The 17,010-nt window shown below is 34.9% G+C and overlaps 1 protein-coding gene across 1 annotated transcript in view; it reads right to left on the minus strand.

Annotated features, from left to right (window-relative positions):
• LOC306948215 (uncharacterized protein) overlaps nt 1-17,010 on the minus strand; it is a gene marked incomplete at both ends in the record, with an annotated part of 39,607 nt that overhangs the window by 5,852 nt on the left and 16,745 nt on the right. The window contains 6 exons of the mRNA XM_079537750.1: nt 1,995-2,154; nt 2,891-3,042; nt 3,314-14,140; nt 14,752-14,856; nt 15,203-15,371; nt 15,658-15,767. Coding sequence (XP_079393876.1) covers nt 1,995-2,154; nt 2,891-3,042; nt 3,314-14,140; nt 14,752-14,856; nt 15,203-15,371; nt 15,658-15,767 — 11,523 coding nt within the window. The remainder of the gene's footprint in view (nt 1-1,994; nt 2,155-2,890; nt 3,043-3,313; nt 14,141-14,751; nt 14,857-15,202; nt 15,372-15,657; nt 15,768-17,010) is intronic.

Consider the following 17,010-nt stretch of genomic DNA (forward strand, 5'->3'; position numbering starts at 1 on the left):
TGAAACACTGTTTTTAGTGAAATTAATGGAAGATGCCTTACCTCTACTTCCTTTGGTACAGAAAAAAGCAAATGAAAACATTATTCCAAAATAACACTTTCCTTGAACCCTTAATGATAATCTATGAAAGCAGACAACTGGGTCTCAGCTGCTGTCTTTCTAAATTTGGTATTTTGCTCCTGCCAGAAACAACTTAGCTGCTTCACGGAAAGGACAACAGTGCTTCCATTAGGCATCTGTCTCCCTTCTCCCCACAGTTAGGTTCTATTCTCATCGACAAATAATTCAGAGATTGATTTAGGCTCTTATGACTTTGCTAGCATCAAGTATATGCTGTTGTTATCAACGTAAATTACCAATTTTCTTTTTGATCCTGTTAATAACATGTACCTGAAAACAGATTGCAGAAATCATATATCTAAAAAACGTTCATGCTACCTGAAAGAGCACATATCTTGACCAGTTTTGCTTATCTCTTTATCTTGGATTCACAAGAAGATTCTCAGTTCAAATGCACACATCCTACAGTACAATTAGACTGTTTATCTCTTTAATTTCTTCTTTAACATGAACAAATCTCAATCTTTTCTGAATTTTCTTATTTTGTGCATCATGTTTTCACTCTTTCAAAACATTCTTACTGCAATGCTTCTGTGAAGCTGAGGTGAAGTGTACTGTAACATGCTTTGTGTCACTTTATCCACCATTTTTTCAACATCCAAAAAACTTATTTAATTAACGCTGTTTTTCTTAAAGTAAGATGCAAGCAAGTAATCCTGTTCGACCATCTGTATCAATAACATCAGTTAGACAAATTTAAAACCGGATTTAAAAAAACGTAAGATGTTCATTTCTCAAGAGAAGTTCTGCTACTTCTGTATTTAATGATTTTATACATACATGCAGATTATTATAAACACTGGCTCAGGAAAACATAGTATACATGACATTTTCAGCTGAGAGAAAAAGAACTAAGTATAGCCTGTGCCACAGGCTGCCTGACAGCTAATTAAGTCTAAGAGCAAGCAAGGACTCGGTAACTGATAAACACATTGTTGGCACCCTACAAATCATCATACAGCATTCTACTTCTCTTTTGAATGTATCTCATAGGAACAAGTAGCAACATTGGTTTTATAATAGTGTGAACTGCAAATTACTCATGATAGGCAGAAAACTGGCACAAGAATTATAGACCCAAAGTTATTTTCCACCTAATAACGTAACGCATTTTACCTCAGCTACTATGCAGGAATTCCTCTGAGAGTTATCTGAAAGCTTCATCTCTCTTGACTGGATAAAACTATGTGACAAAGCTATAAATCGCATTGCTCTTTTTTTTTTTCCCCTTTCCAATATAGATCTCTGTATTTATCAACACCCTGTCTGCTGTTGAATCATGCTCATGATCATTCACCAACTTTGAACATCTTCATAATATATTCTAGATTTAACTATCCTAAAATAGCAATTTACAAAATTACTTAAGGAATTTACTAACATTATCTACTCTGTAAAGAGAAAATACAGCTACCTTACAGTTTAACCATAACAAATTGATACTCCTTATTGGCTAAGAATTAACAACCATTACTGGTTCATGACAGTTCTTCACATTTTGTTTTATAACTACTCTTTTATTCATGAAGTTTCTTTGCATGCTTTTTATCCATTAAAATGTATTGCACCAGTGAGTTTTCTCTGTTATTTTATAAACGTAACGAACTTCTTTTTTTCATTTAAAAGAAGTGGATCAATATCAACACACCTGACTCCATTTGAAAAGTGTTCTTAATTATTGCAACTCAATGACCTGATGTAGTTGTAGCTTGCTACTGGACTGGCCCCCAGAATAGTGAAATACACTCTATAGCATATCAGCCTTCACTATTTAGACTAACATACCAGATAATTCTCATTTAGGAAGCAAACTGCAAACTTAGTACAATGAATCAACTGAAGTACGTTGATGCCTCCTGCTATATTCTGTTTACCTTGACTGGGTAAATGTTGCCAGTGGAGATTGATTTTTTAACAATTATGTCTTCTTGCAGCTTCTGCAGTTCTGCAATCTGACGGTCTTTCTCAGCAATTGTCATTTGATATTGATTTCGCAGTGCTTGGGACTCTGAGAGGAGGAGGTTCTTTTCCATCCTGAATGAGAAATAAAAAACTAGCTATTAAATGAAAATACACTATACAGAAGTCAATGAAAAGAATAAGGCTGTATAAATTGTTATTTCTAGAACAAGTCATGGCAATTTTAAAAAACTTACATGCAAATGTGGTACATTTTATGAGTATTCTCAATACATATTTCCATTTGAAGATGTCTCTTCAAAATAGCATTCACAGAATTAGACACAAGATGTGACATTATTCATTTGTCATAGGTGATAGAAGATGTCAACAGTGTAGAAGTGGACATGTGAATTTACAAAAACATTCCTCAAATGTGAAATGAAGACTATTTTCAACATGCAGTTGAGTCAAATCTGCAATATTTCAGACGTATACTTAACAACAAAAAATTGGGAGGAAATGTTCAGGTTTATCAACAGTAACTTTTACTGAGACAACAACACGATATCATCAAGCACAGAAATGAGATCCGTTAATTTTAGATCCATACACTGAAGTCACCAGCTGGAGAGAAGACATTCATTCAAGACTGAAATTTTACATCAATAAAGAGATAATTAGACAAAGATACAAGGATAACTGTAAACAAAGAAAATTGCGTGGAAGCTGACCGAGCACGTTATGAAAATATTCTTCTGATAAATTATACATCATTTTCTTTGTCAGTTATATATCACGTTGAACTCAATGAAGAATTCTAAGCAAAAACCTTATGCATCACTTGTTAATTTAACTTAAACATTTATACCTCAATCCAGCAATTTCACTCTGGTATGATGCAATTTCTCTCTCAGTTTCTGCTTGGAAAGCTTTTGTCTGATGTAATGCCTTCTCCAAATCATCAACCTTGGCCTTCAGTTTTGATATTTCAACAGTTGCAAGGCTGGCTCCTTCTTTAGCCTACATTTAATAAACATGATTAGTAAACCGAAAGAAAAGTATATAATTGAAGTTTTATTAGTACCAGAATTCTAGTACAGAATTCTTTTGCTTTGCTTTTCCCATTTGCTTGTGTTTAACAGGAACATTTTCTAAACTCTCAAGATTTTACACATCTTGTTTAGTCATACTATGTTTTCATAGCACTCATGTAATTTGCAAAGTCATGCATTCTCTGCATTAAATGGAAAAAAAAAAAAAAAAAAAAGCAACGTAGCCAGTTACAACTTACCAATCTTTCCCTATCAATCTGAGGCACATCCAAATTACTTTTAAAATAATTTATATCATTGATGCTGTTGCAAGCAATGGGAAATGAAGCTGTGCCCCCCTGTTTAGTTTCAGAAGCTACCTTCTGCTTGCTGAGTTCCTGAAGCAATTTGTCTCGGTCATCCTGAAGACTGGCCATAGCCTTGGAAAATGCTTCAATCTGCTGAACATAATTCCCACATTCAGATGAGAGCCTGCTAATCTCCAGCTCACGGGTGACAAATGTCCTACAGAGATTTTCAATTTCATCAGCAATCTGATCAACTGTAACCATATTTGCAGGATCAAAAAGTACCTTTTTCAGAAGACCATTTTCCTTGAGTATACTGACAAGACGGGATTTAAAGCTACCAAATTCAGCTTCAAGTTCAACTCCTTTCTTTTTTTCAGACTTGAGTTCTGATGTGTATTTGCTCTGAAGTATATTTAAGTCCTCTATTATCCTATCTCTATCATTTTGTAGAGCAGTCATTGCTTTGCCAAAGGCCTCGTTCTGGGATCTCAGCTCTCTATTCTGAGACTGAACTTCTACTATCATCTCTGTAAAAGCATCGGGTTCATATCCATGCTCAAGTTTCTGAAATGTCTTACTGTGTTCCCCATCTGCATCCTTAGTATTTCTGCCTAGTGATTTCTGGACACCGTCAATCTTCTGAAGTTGTTCTCCATACAGTCCATTGGATGCACTTTTTTTTTTCTGAATGCTACCACTAGCTAACAGTTTCTCTCCAGACTCAGAAACAAGTTTCTCTTTGTTTAATGATGCAATTAAAGATTCTAAATCATTTACTTTAGATACTAATTTTTTATTTTCATGTTCCAAAGATACAACAGTATCCATTTGCAGTTGACTGGACAGTTGCACCTCTTTTATTTGTTTCTGAAGATCATATTTTTCCTGTTCAAGGCCTTTAATGAAATCTAATTTTTGCTTAAGTAAGTCTTTTAATTGATGATCTTTCAAAGATAAAACTTGGTTAAGATCTTCCCTATACTTTATTAGCTGGGCATTTAGCATTGCATTTTCAGAATGAAGATCATCTATCCGATTAAGTAGTACCCTTAATTCTTGTTTCAAAGCATTATTCTCACTCGCATTGCCAACTATAAGATTGTCTCGTTGACTAATGACATTTTGGTGAAGATGCTCCAGTTCTTTGTATTTTGAAAAAAGATCATCGCGATCATTCTGAAGAGATGACATTGACTTTTTAAAAGCATCTAGTTCACTGGCAATTGCAGCCTTATCTTGACCTGCCTTATCTGCTTTCATCTGGAGATTTCTCAGTTCATTTTCCATCTTTTGACAGGACTCCTCAGACTGTTCTTTCTCTCTCTGTAGTGAATGGAACCGACGCTCATATTCTTTGATTTGTTCTCTATGTTGAGTCTGTACCTGAATCAGATAGTCAGAAATTCCATCACTTTTTGAAGAAATGAGTAAGGAAATTTCTTTATCCTTATTACTTAGCATGATTTTCATTTGCTCAGAAATGGTAATTTGTTTCTGCAACTCAGCATTAATTTTTTCCTTTTCAGCAAGAAGGTTTTGCAGTTCTTGTTCTTGTCTTGTAAAATTACTTTCCAGAACTTTTATCTCACTTCCAGAACTTTTACTATTCTCTATGAGATGATTAAGAGAGTTATTTTCCTTCAGGAGTGCTTGCAAAGCTTCTTCTTTTGACTGAAGAGCATTCTCCAACTCTTGCTGCCTATTAAAAAAAAGGACATTTTCTTCCTTTATTTTGCGGAGCTCTTCATGCCATGGTATATTAGCAGATTTTTGCCTTAAATACAGTTCATCCTTTGTTTCCTGTCCCACAGAATATTTGATATTCAGTTCCTGAATCTGAGTCATTTTGTCTTTCAATTCATCTTGCAGGGACATTATTCTTTTATTACTGTTTTCTATTTGTATCTCTTTACTCTGGATAGCCTCTTTGAACTGTGTTTCCCAGGTTTTCATTTCAGTGATTACCCTGTCCCGGTCATTTTGAAGAGAGGACATACACTTTGCAAAAGCAGCTAAGCGTGCCAAAGCCGCATTCAAATCTGCCTGAAGCTTCTTGTTTTCAGAGTCTTTAAAGCTAACCTCTTCTTGCAATCCTTGAATCTCACTAATTGCCCTATCTTTTTCTCTCTGTAGGGCACTGTGTCTTTCCTCTAAGTTCAAAAATTCTCCTTTGTGAACCAATTTTAATTGTTTAAAATTTAGCTCCAGTTCTGTCATATATTTTCTCTTCTGGATTTCCAGTTCATCTTCTTTCCTCTTAAGTTCATTTCTCCAATTAAGATTCTCAGCTGTAAGCCTGTCTACTTCTTTCTTTGACTGATCCAACAAGTTCACCTGTGAAGACAGCTTTTCATTGAGATGGGATATTTCTTCATTCGATTTGGTAAGCTTTTCTGACATATTACTTAAATCTTTTTCAAATTTTTCATTTTTTGACTGTGACAATTTCACAGACCTTTCCAAATCCAGGATCAGCTCCTGGAATTTTATAGAATCCTTTTGCAAATGGTTGATCTCCTGCTGTTTCTCCTTTAAGAGTTCTTGTAATTCTTTTGTTCTGTTTTTATTTCCACTATTATCTCTCTGTGCACATTTCACCTTCTCCTCAAACAGTTTTACTAGTTGTAGCTGCTGTTCTTCTTTTTCTCTAATCACATTACACTTCTCTGCCTTTAATTCTTCCAGTTGCTGTAAAAGTACATTATTCTGCACTTGCGCTGATTTCATTGTATCAGTAAGATGATCAACCTCTTTAATGTGATTAAGCAATTCTGTCTCAAGGAATTCCCTCTCATTCTTTACTTTGTAAGAACTTTCTTGTGCATTTTCTAATTCCTCTTGTAAGAGACATTTATCATCTTCTAAAATCTTAACTTTTTCATTTAGACTAACAATTTCTCGTGTAAGATTTTTACACTCCATGTTCAGCTTTGTAATACAATGATTTTTATGGTCCAAAGACTTTTCAGTTTCTTTCACTTTTTCTGAAATTAATTTTCTTTCTTGTTCCTTTTCAGAGAGTTTATCTCTTAGCACATTAATGTCTTTTAACAATGATTCATTCTCATACAATGCATCTCTGATTTTAGATTGCATATCATTTTGGTACACTTCCATTTGAACTTGGAGGTCTCCCAGAGCTGCTTTAGTTACAGTGATGTTATTATGAAGGATGTCATTTTCATCCTGAATTTTCTCTAAAGCCTGCTTTAAATTTTCAGAAGTTTGTTTCAGCTGTTCATTTTCCTCCATTAGCTGACTATTCTGTTGAGTGAGTTCATGAAGACGAGTCTGGTGTTCTTCCATTCTTGCCTCTTGTTCACATATCTGCCTTTTTGCTTTACTCTGTAATTCATCAACTTCCAATTTCTTGGATTCACTGAGTTTTTTCAGCTGATCCTTAATCACTTCATTTTCATCAGTGAGTTTCTGAAACTGTTTCTCAAGAGCCTCCTTCTCTGATTCCCCTTCCCTGAGTCTCTGAATAGCCTCTTGTTTCTCTTTTCTAGTGACATCAATAACTTGCCTCATATCTGCTATTTTACTACTGATATTCTCATAAGCCTGAAGGAGGGATTCATACTCTTGCTTTAATTCACTGTGTTTAGCCTTCCAACCTGTTAATTCAACTGTCTGAGAATCTTTTAAGGTATTTAGCTGGAAAGAAAAGGCCTCTTTTTCCTGAACTATTGTCTCCATCGTAGATTTAAGACTTTCACATGCAGCAGTGAGGTTTTCATTTTCAGCCAACAGTCTAGCATTTTCAGAAACAAGGCTCTCCTCTTCAGACAATACAGAAACAGTATTTGAACTTTGCTTTTCTCTACCAAGCTCTAACAACAAGCGTTCAAGCGTACTTGTCTTGTTCACCAGTTCCTCTCTTTCCAGTAATAGTTTATCAATCTGGTCTTTTAGATATTTATTTTCTCTCAGAGCTTCTTTACGTGATATTAAAGCTGCTTGTAATTTTCTTTGAAGGTGGTCTTTGGACTTCTCTTCTGCTATAGTCCTTTGTCCTTGTGGTTTAGAATCACCTACGTTAACAGTTTTTGAAAGTGGCTCCTGAACAATTTCCATTTCTTTCTGGGTTTTATAGTCCGCTGCTTCTTTCAGAGTAGTTTTCCCAGAGTAACCAGTCTTAGATAGTTGAAAAGAGGTGCCTTTACTTTGTAATTTTCCTTGAAGAGAACCACCTTCTGAACGAAACTCTACCAGTTCTTTTTCAGTACCATTTTCTTCTTTAAACTCTTTGCATGACACTACAGGAGTACTTATCTCAGCCTTCTCACGTAGCAAACAAAGTTCTGTCAGAAGCTTTTTGTTTTCTTCACTGACATGCTTTAACTCCCTTTTCTTATTGATTAGTTTCAAATTGGACTCCTCTAAATGATGAACAAGCTCCTCTTTTTCATTCTTTATTTCTTCAAGTGCTGCTTTGTAACGGTGGATTTCTTCTTGGCCGTCCTTTAGAGCTTCTTTTAACAATTCCTTTTCAAGATCAAATTTCTCCTTAAAATCTTTAAGTGAAGAATGCAAAGCTTCTATTTCCTCATTCTTTTCTGCAATTTCCTTATTAGCTTCCTTTCTCAGTTTCTGCAGCTTCTCCTGGCTCATCCTGTAATCCTCCTCATTTTTTTCAACAAGTGCTTCTTTCTCATTATTTACACATTCCAGCATCATCTTCATGTCTGCAGTTTCAGTCAAGAATGTTTTCAGCTTTGTCTGTAGCTGCTTTATATCCTCCAAAACGCTATCTTTACATTGTTCCTGGCACTGCTCCTGTTCTATCATGGAGTTTAAGTCAACTGCTTTTATTCCACCACCACCAAATTCAACTAATATTTTTCTCAGCTCTTCCTTCAACATTTCTGTTTCCTCCTGAAGCTTTGCATAATTGTCTCTTAGTTCTTCTAATTCAGTATCTTTACCTGTCACCGAAGTGATTAGGTTTTCTGACTCTTTAAAGGATGCAGCCTGAACCTTGTTTTTTGATTTGTTGGATTCCAAATTCTTTAGGTCACTTTCTTCTTCTCCTGTCTTAGGAGAGACAAGCTCTTTCCCAAGATGTTTTTCTAATTGATTCAAGCCAAACTCTTTAAATTTTCTTTGAAGATCTTCCCAGAGAGCTTTATGCTCTAGTTTGACATTCTTCAAGTGTTTTTGTTCATCAAAATCTGCTGTAAGTTTAGTGTCCTCTGTCCCCTCTTTCCGAAATTTTCTTACATCTTCTTCCCTGATCAAAAGATCCCTCCGCAAGTCTTCTTTTTCTAACTGAATTACATTAGTTTCATGGTTAGAGTCCAAACACTTTCTCTTGTCCCTGGCACTGACCTTTTCAGAACTGGAATTTTTCAACAATTCTTCCTCCTTAACTTCAGAGTTCATCATTTCAAGAGCTATTAAGAGCTGTGAATGTTTCTCTTCATACGCTCTTACTTCTTCATCAAGCATAGTTTGCATATGAGCAAGCATGTTATCCTTTTCCTCTAAAGATTTTAGGTTCTGCTCACAGATAATTTGTTTTTCAGCAATGACATCATTTAGTTTTGCAATATTGGCCTGAAGCTCCTCTATATAAGTGGCCTTTGCCGACAAGATATCATTCAAGTCACTTATTTTGACATCTTTTTCTCTAAGCTGTTGCTTCAGAGTTCCAAGATAGGTCTCAAAATCTTTATTTTGATCTTCAGCTAGTTTCAGCTTGTCTGTTAACTCCTCAACTTTCTTCAACAACCCCTCTCTTTTTCCTTTCTCTTTCTCTATTTCTTCCTGCCCACTCTTCTCTAGTTTTGCGACTTTTTGCATTAGATCTCTTCTTATTATCAATGCTGCTTGAAGTTTCTTCTTCAGATTCTCTTTTTCCTTGCCAAGTTTCTCAAGATTAAGATACATCTCCTCCTTTTCTTTCATTAAATCTTTAAAAACAGCTTCTCTGTTGCTTAATACAACCTGACTACATTCCAGCTCTTTCTTACAGTCCTCAAGTTCCTGCAACGCTCGATTTAGTTCTCCTATGGAATGATTATGAGCAGACTCAAGAGCCTGCAGTTTGCTGTTTAATGTATTCCTCTCTTCAGAAAAATTCAGCATTTCACTAGACAATGATTCCATGATCTGGGTAACAGAACAGTCCTTTTCTTTCATTTGCTGGCTTAGACCAGAAATTAAATCCTTTTGCTGATTTACTTGTGAAGTTAAGTCTTCTATGAGTTGATCTTTTCTTCCCATATCTTCAAGGAGACTTGCTACTTTTTTGCCGTCAACGTGCAGTTTTTCTTGACTGGTCCTTACTACTTCTTCTGATTTATTTATCTTGTCCTGAAGAAATTCAATCTGCCTATTCTTTTCTTGCAAAAGAGATTCTTGTTTACATAAAGTTTCCTTGACAGCAATCATTTCTTGTGATAGGCATTCAATTTCAGATTCATAGGTACCCTTCATTTTATCAATATCATTCTGTAGCAACTCCTTCTCTTTCTCAAGTAACTGCATATTTTTTAATTCATCTTTTATGACATCTATTTCTTTCTGTTTTTCTAAAAGAACCAGCTGCAATTGTTCTCTTTCTACTTCTTTGCTTAAAATAGTAGATATCAGAGTGGAGAATTTTTCCAATTGTATTTTACCATCAGTTAGCTGCAGTTGGGAATCTGAAGTCTTTGCATTCTTTTCTTTACATAAAAGCCTACTATTAAGTAAATGAGATAAGCTTTGAGTTATTTCCTCTTTGGTAAGATCCAGTTCCTCCTGTAAAGACTGGATTTTGCTATCCTTGAATTTCATTTCACTTTCTAAACAGTTCAATTGTTCAGTAAGATTTTTAATTTCTAAAGTTGCCCTATCAAGTTCTGTCACCCATTTGTTTTCTGACTCAAGAAGACTTTGCTCTAGATTTTCAAATTTAAGTTCTAATTTAGAAAGTTCTTCACCCTTCGCACTAACCTGCATCTGTAACTTCTCTTTTTCAGTCTTCATCTGCAGTTGGACAGCATCTACCTGCATTCTTGAGTAATTCTCACTGGCTTCTAGTTTTCCATTCATTTCTCGGAGCTCTTCCAATTTCTTTTCCAAATGATTCTGAGATGCAACAAGTTGTGTGTTTTCAGCCATAAGTTTAGCAGCATCTTCTTGTAGCATATTTTTTTCATTCACTAAAGCCTCTACTTGGTGTTGCAGACTACCTATTAAAATTGCACTTTCGTGGCTGTCTTGAGATGATTTGGAATTTACATTATTCAACTCCAACTTTAGACATGCTATATTATCTGCCTGTTCAGTGCAAGTCAAACGCAGAGACTCTACAGCCAATTCTTTTTGCTGTAATTCTTGTTTCCATGTACTTATTTGGTTTAGTGCTTTACAGTGTTCACTTTTCACAGTCTGAAGCTCAACTGTCAAAGAATCAACTTTCTTCTGATTGATATTAAAGCTTTCATTTTTCTCCTGAAATTCCTTAGTAAGGTTTTTCATAGCTGCACCGCTTTTTTCTAATTCTTCTTTGAGAATCTCAATCTCATTAGAGAGAACACTTATGTTCTTATTTGCCAACTGTAGACTGGAATCCTTCTCCTTCACAGAATTACGCAGTTCGGCAATAACTTCTTCTTTTTTATTAAGAGCTGCATTAAACTCTGTTCTTAGTTCATACTGTGCTTCAATTTTTTCCTGAAGAGACAAAAAGGCATCTTCTTTCTCCTGGATTAGTTCCTTAGATTTTTGTAGTTCTTGTGTTAGTACATGTACTTGACTTTGGAGCTGAGAGATTAAATTTATCTTCTCTTCATCTTCCTGTGCTTTCTCCTTCAGAGCATTGAGAAGAGTTTTATTTTCTGTAAGAGAGGATTCGTTTTCTGATAAGGACTGATCCTTTTCTATTATTACGTTCTTCTGATGTTGTACTTCTTTTTGTAAATTCACTTTTACTTCCTCCAGCTCCACTACCTGTTTCCTTAAGACAACACATTCATTCTCCTTTTCTTGAAGTTGCATCTTTAAGTTCTCACTGAATAATGAAATATTATTTACAGTTAAATCTTTCTCTGAAACAAGTACTTTTAATTGTTCTGCTTCTGAAGTTAAAAGTTCTAACTGTTTCTGCTGCAAAATGGATGATTCCTGCACATCAGAAAGGCATGCTTTTAAACTAACGTATTCATCTATCTTTTGTTTTAAACATTCATCCTTCTGTGCAATTGAATCATTCAACTCTGCTGCTTTTTCTGTCAAATTTCTAAGTTGATACTGAAGGTCAGAAATAACCTCCATATTCTCAGACAGTTGAACCCTAAGTATATCAGACTCTTCAGATTTATCTTTTAGTAACTTTAATTCTTGAGCTTGCTTCTTATATTCATTTTCTTTTTCCTGCATTGTCTGTTTAAGCTGGCTGGCTTCAAAACCTAGGGTTTGTATTTGGTTTTGCAGATCTGAAATGACTTGCAAATATTGCCCTTCTCCTGCCATTTTACTGTCCTTCATTTGTTGTAGCAAAACATCCTTCTCAGAAATAAGAATCTCTTTCCTTTCCACGAGAGTTTTTAGGTTTTCTTTTTCAACCACAAGGCCATCAATTTGGTCCTTCAGAGCTAAAATACTATGACTCTGTTGGGACAAGTGTGAAGTTAAAGTAGCTATTTCTTCTGATTTTTTCATTATCATTCCATTAAGGTTTTCAATTTCTACTTTCAATTTTTCATTTTCTAGAGCTGCTGTGTGTGCTAGTTGCCTTGCAGAAGTAGTATCAGATTGTTGCTGTACCAACTGTGACTGAAGAATTTCATATTCATGTGACTTCTTGCTCAATAGGTTTGAAAGGTCCTCCTTTTTATGCTTAAGCTCAGTCACTTCTTTGCTTACTTGCTGTAGCTGATTATTTAACACTGAACTTTCTTCAATTTTGTCAGAAACCTGCTTACGAAACTTTTCAAGTTCTGAATCCTGACTTTTTAGAGTCAGGTCTCTTTCTCCTACCCACTGAGATAACTTTGTTTTGTCCTCTTTAAGATTTTTAATTTCTTCCTGCAACTCTACAATATAAGATTTACTGTCTTCAATTTCCTTATGCAGTGAATCACATTGAAGGATTTTTTCTTCTAGACTCTTGCTCTTAGCTTCAAAATCCAAAGTTAATCTTTGAACTTGCTCTTGCAGCAGTAAATTATTTTCCTTACTCTGGCTGAGCTCTTGTATTAGGGTACTACATTCAGATAACTTACTATTTAACATTTCTTCTTTCTTTGTTTCTTTGTCTGTAGCATCCTTCAGTTGAATGAGAACTGATTGCATTTGTTCACTCAACTGTTGTGCTTGTTCCTTGCTTTCAGACAACTGACCAGCTAACACATTGCATTCCTTTGTTTTCTTCTGCAGCTGTTCTGCAACTGAATTTTCTTTTTGCTTTGCAGCTATTGAGAGTTGTTCAATCTCTTTTGCTAGAGTGGTTTTTTCACTGTTTAGTACTGAAAGAGTTTTTTGGTATTCAGCATCGCTAACAGATAACTTGCTTTCCATTTCTGCTACAGCCTGGATTTTCTTTAATAATTCACATTCCTTCACATCCAGAAGTTTGGACAAATTCTCATTTTCACTGACTAACTGCTGCTTCTCTTTTTTCACTTTACCTATACTTTTTTTCAGATGTTCATTTGCTTTCACTTGCTCTGCCAATTTTGTTTCTTTCCCCTCAAGATCTGCCTGCAACCGCTTATTAGCTGAAGCTTTCTCCTGTGTCTCTATTTCCATCTTGTTAATTTGTTTCTGTATTTCACTTAATTGGTTACTAAGCTCTTCACAACATGTCTCTTTGGCTTTAAGATCTTCAGTTAATTTAAGTTTGGTCTCTTCATTTTGTTGCTCCAAAAACTCAAGCTTCTTATCTAATGAAACAATGATCTCTTGTTTCTCCTGTAATTCTTTTTTAATTGTTTCCTGGTGTTCAGTATGTTCTGTGAGCTTCCTAGATAACTGAGCCAACTCTTCATCTTTTTTAGCATCTTCCAAAACTAGTTTGTTGTATGAATCTTTAATAGATTTTAACTCATTTTCAAGAGTCTGTTCTTTATTCTCTTTCTCTTTAAGCAAACTGTTCCATTTTTCTTTCAGAGTGTTATTTTCCTCAATCTGAGATTTCAAATATTCAGCTTCTTTTCTCTGTTTATTCTCAGTTTCTTGCAGCTTTTCAGATGATTTGCTAATTTGTTCTTTCAGCAAAGTAATTTGTGACTCACACTCCATAAGATTGTTATGGTATGCGACATGATTGGCCTTGATTTCAGAACGGAGATCCTTAACTGTAATGCTGTACTCACTGATTTGTCTTATCAGTTCCTCATTTTCTTTAGTTTTAGCTTCATTTTCAACTCTAATTCTTTCCAGTTCTAGTCTCATTGTATTACTCTTCTCAGAAAGGACAGATATTTTCACACTTGTATCTCTTACATCAGCTGTTTGTACTTCTTTCAGTAAATCAGCCTCCCTTTCAGCCTTCGATAAAGCCTCTTCTATCCCCCGTATTTCTTCATTTTTGCATTGCACTTGATGCTTCAGAATGATAACTTGTTCTGAATATTCCGTCATATTCGAAGACAAGGCAGATAACTCCCTCTCTTTTTCTGCCAGTGCTTCTTTAAGATGATCAATTTCCCTTTCACGTTTCTGGAGATCTTGAATAAGTTGAGACCGTTCCTCTAAATGGCTTGTATTCAATTTGTCAAGTTCCTCATTTGTCTGGTCAAGATCCAGCTGCATTGATTCCACCATATCATCTTGTTTCAAAGTCTAAACATCAAGAAAATAATGTTACAAGAATAATTAAAAGGTACATTAGAAGGAAAATGGAAGATACACTCCTTATGTAAATCTAATATTTAGACTAATCCATCACTCACAAACAATCCTTGAACTAATGACTGTATGGAAATTGTTGAGTCACAGCCTGAACCACTGATTGATCACCTGAGGCAAGGACTGGGTCAGCTGTGGGAGCACAGGTGAAAGCAATTCACTTGTGTGGCCAGAAGACCCTATTTAAGGGCTGACTAGCACTAGGGAAGGATCTCTTTTTGGAAATTCCTTCCTTGTGGAATCTTTCATCCCAAGCCTGAATCTTTACACATGGGTGAGCATTCCTTCTCTGTTTGTTTCTTTCCATTTCTCCATTATATTCTTTCCAACTGTAACACCACGATACTTTTATCAACTGTAACAATGACCTACCCAACAGTACAATCACAAGAAATGTTACATTTTAGATCGTTTTAGCATACAGAAAGGTCAGTGTATAAAATCTGCAGTATAATTAATGCTCAAGGTTGTTGGGTTTTTTTCTCACATTTAAATGAACCATTTCAAAATACAAGAAAGATCCTTATTTTCATTTTATGAGTTACCTTTTCCTTCAGTGTAGCAACTTTTTCCGTTAGATCACTGATGACTTTTTTCTGCTCAGCGTTCTCCACTTCATACACACTGCATTTCTTTAAGGCTTCTTTCAGCTTAGTATTAAAAATAAAGATTTAGATCATAGAAACATATTTAAAATGCGATGTTAGAATAGCAAGATTGAACTTACCTAAAAGAGGTATTCATATAATGAAATTAATTAAGACAACATTTCACTCAAAATACACAATACATTCATGCAAATCACTGTGGTGTGGCAAGTAATCGTTACACCCAACTTTAAGCAAAGTAATTATATGATGTGAACAAAGCTGCAATGAAACAAAAGAGCCAAATCCTTTGGCTAGAAAAACAGCAATTTTACTTCTGGAATACAAATCAAAAGTTAAGGCCAATGTTCACCAGTTCTAATAAATTATATACTATTTAGTAACTTACATTTTGTTCACTATGCACAAACTTCTCTCCCAGCTCTTTGTTCAACAGATCCCTTTCTTGAAGCAGTTTTCTCAAAGTTTCAATTTGTTCTAGTTTTTCTGTTAAGCTTAGCAGTTTTTCTTCTTTTTCTCCAAGTGAAGTTTCAAGGAAACTATTTCGGTCGCTCAACCTGAGAAGAAAGCACATACACAGACCTTTGATAACTAAATTCCATCTTGAAAACAAAGTTTGTTTTAGGCTTTCTAGTTTATTAGCCCCCAAACTGTGTTCCTAAAAAAATAATCATTTCTACAATTTCCATTTAAACTTCCAAGTCCAAAAGTATCTTGACTGCAATCAGAAACAAGTATCAAGTTTACACGTTTTAACAGATGACACTTCTGGTCCATTAGAAATTTAAGTTTAAAGCAAAGAAAGCAAATCCTCAATGGAGTTATAAAGAGCCTTTATTTTACCCTTTCAGCTGCTCATTCAATCCAGAGATCAGGATTTGATGCTTTTCGGCATCTCGAATCTGTTGATTGCGTAACTGGGTGAGCTGACTTTGAAAACGTTCATTTTCATTCTGCAACAAAAAGTTAATCAAGAGGATTACTGCACACATAGAATAGCACAAGAGAACTAGAGTTCCAAAAATCTGACTCATTAGAAGATTTACATCTTATGTAACAAGAGACTGTTAGCATATTAGCACTCATCAGTTCAAAATACAACATTAATATCATAAGTTCAGATAGATGCAACCCACCTTTCAGAAATACTTCCTACAGTGATGCTATACTAGAATGAACTCAGGGATTGTTGCTCTATACCCAAAGCAACACACACACACAGTGTTAAGGCACCTTATTTAATTGATCTTCAAAAGGGGAAGCTACTGCTTTGAAAACACATTTTCCTCATTGATCTGAAGATAATACTAAAGGGGCATGTTTTTTTTCAACCTGAAGGAATGCAAAAAATCTGCAGGAGACTAAATTAGCATAAAGGGAGTTGCAGAGAAAAGAAGAAAAAGAAAGCAAGCTCCATTCACACACTTAAAAAAGAAAACAACAAAAAACAATGCAAATGCCCTACTCTAGTCAGATTCACAGCACTCATTCAAAAATAGAACCACAAAAAAATCTAATGGCAACCAAAAAGCAAAACACATATTCAGAACCAACATCAAAAAGGACAAACGTGGCAAACTTGTCACCTCTAATGAAAATAAGCTAGCATTCTGGAGGAGGCAGAACACACCTGTACCGCCCTCAATAGCTGCCCTTCTTCCTTTACATCAAACGTTACCTGTATCAAAAGGTTTTGTTAAAAGATTCTCAGATATTAATAAGTTTGTTTTGTATCTTAAATTAATTATAAATAAATGAATAGGTGCAACTTAGCAGGTAAGGAATATGAGCAATGTACCAAGCTTGAGGACCATGAGAAGAGATCAGTTGTGTCATTTTGTGGAAATTAGGTTTAGAAAGTATTGAACATAGTAACTTACTAGTCAGGAAATACTATAAAAGTATTTAAAATTTCTGATTTAAGTATTTATGTTACTGTTCTTCTCGTGCATTCACTGCAGCATAATTAAAATATGTTATGTATTTATTATGCATATATTCTATGTACGTGGTATGTGAGCTACAATTATGAATTGAGGGATGTGACAGAGACTTCTAGTAGTAAAAAAAAAAAAAAATTCAGCTCTTGCTCTTTTAACTACAGAGAGTTATACAAATTATTTTGACCTTTACTATGTTTCTGCAACAATTAATGAAGCTTACTTCCAACCAAGTTTTTTTTAATGCACTGACTTC

Source organism: Tetrao urogallus, assembly GCF_951394365.1.
Source record: "Tetrao urogallus genome assembly, chromosome: 6".
Taxonomy (NCBI): Eukaryota; Metazoa; Chordata; class Aves; order Galliformes; family Phasianidae; genus Tetrao; species Tetrao urogallus.